At 36.3% G+C, this 9,358-nt stretch overlaps 1 protein-coding gene across 1 annotated transcript; it reads left to right on the forward strand.

The window, feature by feature from the left end:
- Positions 1-1,008: 1,008 nt before the first annotated feature.
- Positions 1,009-6,138, forward strand: LOC107828966 (uncharacterized). Its single transcript, XM_016656364.2, has 8 exons — positions 1,009-1,167; positions 1,799-1,885; positions 3,251-3,446; positions 3,569-3,723; positions 3,965-4,108; positions 4,244-4,344; positions 4,435-4,588; positions 5,817-6,138. Exons 2-8 carry the CDS (start codon positions 1,814-1,816, stop codon positions 5,898-5,900), a joined length of 906 nt encoding a protein of 301 aa, XP_016511850.1. The 5' UTR covers positions 1,009-1,167; positions 1,799-1,813; the 3' UTR covers positions 5,901-6,138.
- Positions 6,139-9,358: the final 3,220 nt, after the last annotated feature.

The raw sequence follows: 9,358 nt of genomic DNA on the forward strand, positions 1-9,358 counted from the left end.
TGATCATGTTAATATCTAGAACAATATAATTTCTTAAATATTAAAAGCTGATACTTTTTCATATTATTATAGTAGATAACGAGTAGAGTTGTGCCTCATAAGCTACAACAAATCTTACTCCTAAAAAGAAAGTGGATAGACAAATATCCCTTTTCCATGCAAATGCCAATATATATATTTTTGGACCACCACAAACACAATGAGGATTCGGCATCAACCTTAGGCTTAAGCTTTTTCTAGTTTAAGCACTTCAATTTTATAAAATTTTATCAAGAATCATGGAACCTTTGCATATCAATGGTAATTAGCATGTTTGGCATGAGTTACGTGCATTCACTTGAAATTTTATTTTCTAGATGGCCATCCTACCAACTTAATTTTGATTAGTCTCGTTAAAGTTATCAATTGCCATTGATGCCACGCTTTATTTGATTCTTGAAAGTTAATTTATTGTAGAATATAATTAGTTGAGATCGCATTAACAATAAATTACATTATAAATGATTGTAAAGTTACTTGTCTTTAGATAATAAAAAAGATCTACTTCTTAACTCGCGACTTTTTTGTTACATGCGGAAATCGGCATTTTATTTTATAATATATGCAATTAACATGTAGTTTCACTCACAATATCTTTTTGGATATCATTAGAATATATATTACATCTAGAAACTTCAATGTTCTTTTTTATGCATGCAAGACATGTATTTAAAATAACTTGATCAATTGAACAAAGAAAAAAAGAAAGATAACCAGTAAAAATAATATTCTACGGATCATAAATAAGAAAATTGAATCAAAAGATAATAACAATGTAAAAAGCAAGTAGTGGTTCATTCAAACAACACTTTCAAATTTTATACTTGTAAAGTTCGATTGTCATTACACATTTCCCTTCTTTTCTTTGGATGTTTTTCCGGGTATTGATGCGGGTCAAAATGGAGTGAACTTGAACCGGCCCAAAAATATCTCACCCATGAAACCAACAACGTGGCAAAATCTGAAGGCACCAGTGAGACGATTGGTCGCTCTGAGGGTAGCTTATCAAAACCCTAGACTAGATCCTCGCCCTTTCTCTTTCGATCAGACCAACGCTGAATCATCACGCACCATTGTGGAGCCAACAAGTGATTTTTCTCAACTACAAAACCAATTTTCTTCCATCAGGTATCAATTTCTTCGTTATTCGTGCTTGTTTGCTTCAGTTTTCATTCGTAGACGTTAAAATAGGCGCAAAATCTTATATTTTTGATTTATCAGAGACCTAAACCTAATAAACCATTAAAATGTTAGTCCGTTTAATGAAGGTCTTTTACGAATCTGTTCAATTTGTGCCATTTACCAGCATATTGCTACTGTATGGACTTTTGCTACCGTGTTAGGTTTCTGGTGTACTATTGGAATCTTACAATTTATAGGAGTGTTTTGTTATGCAATGTTCTGTTGGCGGATTTTGATTGTTTAATGAATTTGGTGGTCTCTTCCATCCAATTGATTCATTAGATGTCTTCAGTTAAAATGATTTAGCCAGGAAATCATTTTCTTGAATTACTATTTCAGTTGGCAAAGTGTTGAGATACTTGTCAAGGAAATGTATCTATTCAACTATTTAAGTATAAAACACTAGAAAATGGTTTCATCATAACATTCTATGTCATACCAAAGCATCTTAAGTAATAGGCTGCACGTTCTTGGTTCAGTTTTGCTCCTCTCACTTTATTTACTAATGCGCAACAATTTCTTTTGTACACTAGTTGTGCTGGTAAGTAACTTTGTTGTTTGCTGTCTGTGTGAATAGCATTATCGTGTAGATATGGATGATAGATGGTTCAATGGTCGGCCAGAATTGCGCATGAGAGATAAACGCCAGCAAGAAATGGAACAGGTAATAGCTAGAACACAGATTATACCTACATGCTTGTTTAGCTTATTTCCTTATTCAACATAATGAGGGATCTTACCGATTAAAAGTAACTAATTACTTAATATATAGCACAGATATCTCATTTATTTATTTTCCCTATTGTTTTTTTCCTTTACTTTCTCTTCAATCTAACTTAGCAACTCATTTAAGGCGACACCATATGAACATGGGCAGGGTGCTAGAGCACCCGTTGCTCCATTGGTGGTACAAGTATTTTGTACAGAGATTGGTCAATAATTGGTCAAGTCCCTTTGTTAAGCACCCATCAACAAAGGAACTTCATGGGTGCTTTGGTTGAACTAAAATGTTCTTAGATCGAATCTTTCAACGTACGTTTATTTTCATTTCAACTCATGCTTTTCTTCTCTACCTTTTACCGTGAATTGCTTGCCTCTTTATTTTTTTTTCCCCAAGAATTGGTTTCCTTTTTATTCTCTTTGCCATTGTTTCTTTCTTTTACCTTTTCCTGTTAGTATATTCTCTTTCAAATCTTTACTGTCTTTTCCATTTCCTGTACCTGCTATCTTCCTATATTGCTTTATTTCTCAATTTGTTCTTCCTTTTTTTTACTTCTTTTCTTCCTCTAGTTGGTTTCAACAATTTGACTTCTTCCTCAATAATTCGCCTTTCTCTTCTCGTTTTCTCAATATGACCTTTGTGACTGAAGTCAATTTGATATAGTTTAATTTAACTTTTGAAATTTTTCTTTTTGTTCATTTGTATAAAAAAGAGACTTTTCAATTCATATCGACCTAGACCAATGCTGCGCTGAATTTGATATTGGAAATTTAGTGTAGCTAATAATGCTATTATTCATCATTTTCAAAGTAGGAAAACAGCGAAGACAAATGTGAGTTTACTAATATTTTGATGATAATTATGTATATGTGTATATACATATACATATACATATACATATACACATACACATACTTCAAATATTTTACCATCGAGTTTAAAATGATTGTGCAATTATAATTTGCAGTTGTAGTAAGTCTCCGTTATTGGTAATTGAACACCACGACTTTGAAATCCTGGATCCGCTACTGCATATGAAGATGCTTTTGCAATTAGGATAACTCATCTTAATGCAGTTCAAGCCTTTTTCTTATTCCTTTTTTTTGGTTTTAAAAAAAGAAAAGTAAGATAAAATATCATATGGGCTTTTGTAGTCAACTTAATAAGGAACTAAGGATGCTTATGCATTTCAGTTTATTGCGATTCTGCTATGGTCTCACATGACTTATGAAGTTTTACTACATGGACTAATCTTGATCATCAGCTGTTTTAATTAATAAAGCTATATCTCAACTTTTCGAAACACAGGCAGACGAGGCTTCTGTTCTAGAGGATCTCGCTGAAGATTTTCGCCTTCCTATTAATCATAGACCAACAGAAAACATAGACCTGGAAAATGTCGAGCAAGCATCTTTAGAAACACAGTTGCCATCCTCTAATATTGGATTCAGGCTTCTTCAGAAGATGGGTTGGAAAGGGAAGGGTCTTGGAAAAAATGAGCAAGGTAAGGTTGCATGCGCAAAATTGCTTGACATATTGACTCTTCTATCTTTTTAAGTTACAATTACTGCAATGTGTCGATGCACGTTAAGTAGTTTTGATTAATTTCTTCCTTTTGGAGACTAGGAATTACTGAGCCAATAAAATCGGGGATGCGAGACCCAAAGTTGGGTATTGGAAAGCAAGAGGAAGATGATTATTTTACAGCAGAAGAAAATATTCAAAGTCGAAAGCTTGATATCGAGCGTGAGGAGACTGAGGAACTTGCTAAAAAGCGGGAGGTATGCCTATAACATTTTAGGTAGCTGGTAAATGTGTTGCACTAGACCATTTGAGTTTGATACTTTACTTTTCCTGAAACATACATCTAATAACAGAAGGCAGCATATAGCATATATGTGTGTCTTTTGACGGGAATGGTATATAAGGGAATACCAACTTTGGAAGATCTTGAGAATTTCGTGCAGTTTTTATTACCTGGTGGCTTCTACTGCCTGCTTCCTGCACATTATGAAAATCCAGGTTTTAGCAGAACGCGAGCACAAAATTGAAACGGAGGTGAAGGAAATACGCAAGGTTTTCTTTTGTGAGCTATGCAACAAGCAATATAAATTAGCGATGGAGTTTGAAGCCCACTTGAGTTCATATGATCACAACCACAGGAAGGTAAGTGTTTTCTTAAATCTCATACTAATATTTTTCAGTTCATTGATATTATCTTCATCATTATCCCTAAGAAAAGTTACTATCTTCATTGCACTCCTCCTTCGTGCATTATTTAAACTTCGATTACTATTCTAGCGCTTCAAGGAAATGAGAGAAATGCATGGAAGTAGCCGTGACGATAGGCAGAAAAGAGAACAGCAACGTCAAGAGAGGGAGATGGCAAAATTCGCCCAGATGTATGATATTTCACGTTCTGCATTTATTTTCTGTTGTGGTGATATGCAATTTCTTGCTGATGAACTGTCTTTGCTTTCACTGATTACTAGGGCTGCCAATAAGAAGCAGGAAGAACAGCAAACGCCGGAGGAAGTAGGAAACATTCCAGCCCCCTCCATGGTTCGAACTGCAACTGCTCTCGCCGATCAAGATCAGAGGAAGACGTTGAAGTTCGGATTTTCTGCCAAAGGAGGCTCATCTAAGGTATTTGCAAGTTAGATTACTGATTATTTCAGCTATTTCTTGGTCACTTCATATTTTCCTTTTTGCTTTTGAACTAAGTGCAAGGAGATATAATATGCTTCTAATACCTAATTAGAAATGCTGAGAGAGACACAAGATGCTTCATGATTTTGTAGTTCATTTTGTGCTCTGAACTCCAATTCCTGCACTAATTTCAGGGCACTGAGTATAACAATAGGTACTTCAGTCCTAGAGATAAAAATAGAAAACACCTTTGTATGTGTTTGTGCACGCTATGTATGTATATGTATTATATATAAAATATGGAGAGAGAGAGAGAGAGGGAGGGGGGGGGGGAGAGAGAGAGTTGTTTGTGTACCTGTAATCAAAGCACGACTTCCTTTAAATGTAACGCCCCATAGTTTGTCTGAGTGGACAAACTTTGTGGTAACGTTAATGTCACTTCCACAATGCTTTTTCAATTTTAGTTCATGTAAGCAACATGGACAGATAGTACCCTGCATCCCTTCTCTCATTACTTCATCATTCTATGCTACTACATGGAGCATACAGGAAACCATTACAGAGGTACCTCCCATGGAAGTTTTAGGCCTTAACTGCTAAATATTTCTAGGTCGACTCTTACTCTCCATGCTGAATCAAATAGGATCATGGTTGGGACAAAGGGGGTGCCAGTGAGTTCACAGGTGTAAAAAGTAGGAAGGGATACATGCTGTTAGGTTTTGTGGAAAATTTTACATATGAATGGGGACCACCCAATGTTGTGACATCCTACAGAATTATTATGTGACTCGCACAGGATTTTTCTAGTGGATCATGATTGACACTCATGGGGATTACCTTCAATGAAAAAGATAAGTTATGCTAGTATAATATGAAAAGTATACAGTCCTTGTTTCACAGACCTCTTAGATATGTGGAACGCATTTGGAGGATATACTGTCTGGTTACCTGTCTTGGGGTGTATAGGTTGCCTCGCCCCGCTGTCCCCGAAACATACTTGGAGAGGAGAGAAGATGGCATCTAATTATCACTAATGTGAATAGACATACTTCAAATGCAAATAAGTAGTCATTTACCTGTTTCTGGACGGGGAAGGAGAACAAGTGAATTTCCTTTTTTTTTCTCCTTTTAGTTCTCTGCGAAATGATTTGGTTGATCTATATTTATTTAAAAAATGATTTGATGATCTATAGCTGATCCTGCACTTCTCTCCCCCCTCCATTAGGTGACGACCTTGGTTAACAAAGCTGCAAAGAAGCCAAAAGTAACTGTTGCATCCGTCTTCAGCAATGAGAGTGACGAGGAGTGACTGCATCTACACAAGATTGGTGTTAGTGAGAAGACCAAAGTATGAAAGATACTGAACCTAAACGACTTTTTCTGCTGTTGCGTGAGGCCCTAGCTATGTATAATGTCGACTTGTACATTGTAATCCTTATGAGAGGGAGATATTTGTCCCCTGAGCAGACATGATAGATAGTTAGACACCATGTACTTTATATTTGTTTGATTTTTAACATGTTAGATGAGATATTATGAGCCAAAAATTGTGTTCATCGAATTTCAGATTCTGTTATTGGCTTTGTAGCCGCTAGGATGCCAACACCCCACCTAGCTTCCTCTTTTTGATTAAGTAGGACTCGGGACTAAAATTATTTCTCTAAGGGAAGGAAAGGTGCGAGATTGTTAATTAACCTCCCCACTTTGTTGGCCTTTTTTTTTTCCTTCTATTTATATTCGAGTTACTTTTCTAAATTTTTCTTCCATAATATCCTAAAAGTTTGCCTTCTCTAAAAAAAATTTAAGTTAAAGCTTCAAACTTTTCAAGGAGATTATTGTTCGAGGGAGGTTACTGGTAATTAGACGGCACAAAAGGGATAATAAAGAAATTATTAACAAGGAACTTTTCTCCTTTAAATAATTGAACTTGTATAAGGTATTTCCGCACTAAAAGTATTATGCGATGTTATATGAACCGTTGGACTAAATTAGACTTGAAAACTCTTGGGTTATCTAATATCTAATCCTGAATACAAACATTGAACAAGGATTAGTCTGGCAATCAATATCCCCTCATTAAATCATGTTTACCTCGAAAAACGTAAGTAATAATTAAAGATGATTTGTGATTTTAAAGATATGTAATATATTTTAATACTAGTGATTAAACAAATAATATTGAGCTTAAGTAAGAAGAAATATGAACCAAATCAATGTTGTCGATATAGTAGGGGCCTCGAGCTCGTCTATCCAAGGACCTCGAGGTCAACTAAGACCGAAAAAAGTATGAACAATAAAGTAAAGGCAATAAAGCTGAAGAGTAACTGTTGAGCACATTAAACAAGAAAAAATAAGAATGTTCTATTGCCGTGAATAATCCGATGCTTACAAAATGATTGGGGTCCCCTTTATATAGGAGGAGAAAACCCCAATATAGTACCTTGCTCATAAAGGTAAAGAATCCTATTGGTACAGGTGTATAACGGTCTAATACGGACCTGTACTATTTCGTACAAACCTTATCCTATAATTAATGCCCAGATCCACGTGTCCTTGAGAAATTCCCGCTCTTTCTTGATTGACTTCGAGATTATGCTGTCCTCGACGCAGGCCGTGCCAGGCCTTTGACCAGCTTCCTCGAGGTAGGTGTCCCTTAACCGGATCTGCCCCACACCTCGAGTCCCCCAGACTCGATCCTATGGCCCGATTTAAGACTCCAAAATCATACTCCTCGATTTTGACCGTATACAGATAGTCCCTGCGTTTCTTAGAATGAAACGATTCAAGCCTTAATTTTCCCGAGCCCCTAGCGATGATGTCATGCTCGTGAAGTAGGCGTTTGCAGAGATCGAAGTGTCCCGTCGGTTCGTCTCCCTAGAAGCATTGAATGTACCGCCGATCCATCTACCCAAAAGCATTAAATGCGTCGTCGGTCCATTTCCCTAAAAGCATTAAATGCGCCGTCGGTTTCGTCATTGTCTCTCTATAAATAAGGGGTTACTTGGCTGAACAAACTATACTCATTCGTTTTTCATCAACTTTTATTCCTTTCCCTTCTCTATCTCTTCCTCTATTCCCCTATCTTTATGGTTCAAATCTGTGACCACAAGGTCATATGACAACAATTTTACCAATTACGTCATGACTCTCTTTTTTTCAAAGTTTTGCCCTACTAAGTGGGATTATACTGGGTTGTTGTTGTTGTTGTTGTTGTTGTTGTTGTTGGCTCGAGACAACAAGAGAGGGGCACCAACTTCTTCCCATATTAGAAGATATGCGAACTTTATACTACTGCTCATCTCTCTTAACTTCAACATGGTGTGGCACTTCACTCCTTTTGCTTTCCATGAAATGAGGTGGCACTATCATCTACTAACTTTTGCATCCCACACTGGTACAACGTTCCAAGAAGTGGCTTCATAAATAGTTGTGCTGACAAGACCCGTACTCGCCAAGTTTTTCATCATGCCACAATTTCCTCTGAAGATCAAGATGGAGTTCCCGAGGAGGAGGTTCCCGAAGATGTCACTCTCGAGGATATGCCCCCTAAAGTAGATTAGATTCTTGGCTTTTTTATTTTTGCTTCTTTGTTTCTGTGTAAGGGCCCCTCGTGGGTTTTGTAAACATCTTTTGTCAATGTAAGAATTTCTCCATTTTATCTTCGATTTGTATGGAATTTCATTCTGCCTTTGTTTATGAAAAATCCGAGTGTATAATTCTAATGATTTGTCTAAATACTGGACCCGGAACATAATAAACCCTTAGGTTTTAATCGACTAACACCTCTTAAGGTTCTTTGTTAATCCTCAAGCTAATCTTAGATTGATTCGATGCGAGATCAAGACACTGGGGCTCCTGAGCCTGAGTTGAGTGAGAGCAAGGTCTTGAATTTGAAATTCATTTACCTCTTTTAGGCATCACAGATGGCCCCCGAGTGAGAATTTTTTGGAACTCGAGTAGCCTTTGGGCTTAATAATCAAACGCGTATTTGCTCGAACTCAAAATAAAGTTAGCCCTTAGGCTGCACAGGTAGTCCCCGAATGAGAATTCTCTCGAGCTTGGGTAACCCTTGGGCTTAGTATTCGAGTGAGTACTTACTCGAACTCGAAATAAAATTAGCCTTTAGGCTGTACAGGTAGTCCCCGAGTGAGAATTCTCTCGAACTCGGGTAGCCCTTTGTAACACCCCAATTTTTTTTATAATATTTGCATTCTTGATTGAGCATTTTTATAACGAGGATATTTTACTTTGCACTTTTTAAATGTGAAATGGTCAATATATGAAAATTTCTTACTTTAGGTTGTGTTAATATTGGCAATAAAGTTTCATGATGTTGCTATATGTAATACTTAATATTATTTTGACTAGTTGTTATTAAATATAATATATAATTAAGTTTTGGTTTCCAACCTTTTGTATTTATCTAAGAATATTTAGTGGTTGGGTAACCATTTTGTTTCTACTCTTCAAGACAAAGAATCCATCTCTCTCTTTCTATCTATTCCTCCTTCTCTCTATCTCTCTCTATATCTCTCCTCCGTAGAAACTTGAAAATCTGAAGTTTCATGGAAAAAAATCATGGAGTTCTACTAAATCAACAAGAAAATTTCATTTTTGGTGAAGATCAAGTTGCTCCTCTTGGTAAGTTTCTAAACTCGTTTTTATACTAGACACCTACTAGTATTTTCTACATATCTTTTTGTACAGACCTCCGATTTAAGTGATCCAGGACTTTCTGGAAAGCTATTTCATAAATCTATAACTCTT

Source organism: Nicotiana tabacum, chromosome 7 (genome assembly GCF_000715075.1).
Source record: "Nicotiana tabacum cultivar K326 chromosome 7, ASM71507v2, whole genome shotgun sequence".
Lineage (NCBI taxonomy): Eukaryota > Viridiplantae > Streptophyta > Magnoliopsida > Solanales > Solanaceae > Nicotiana > Nicotiana tabacum.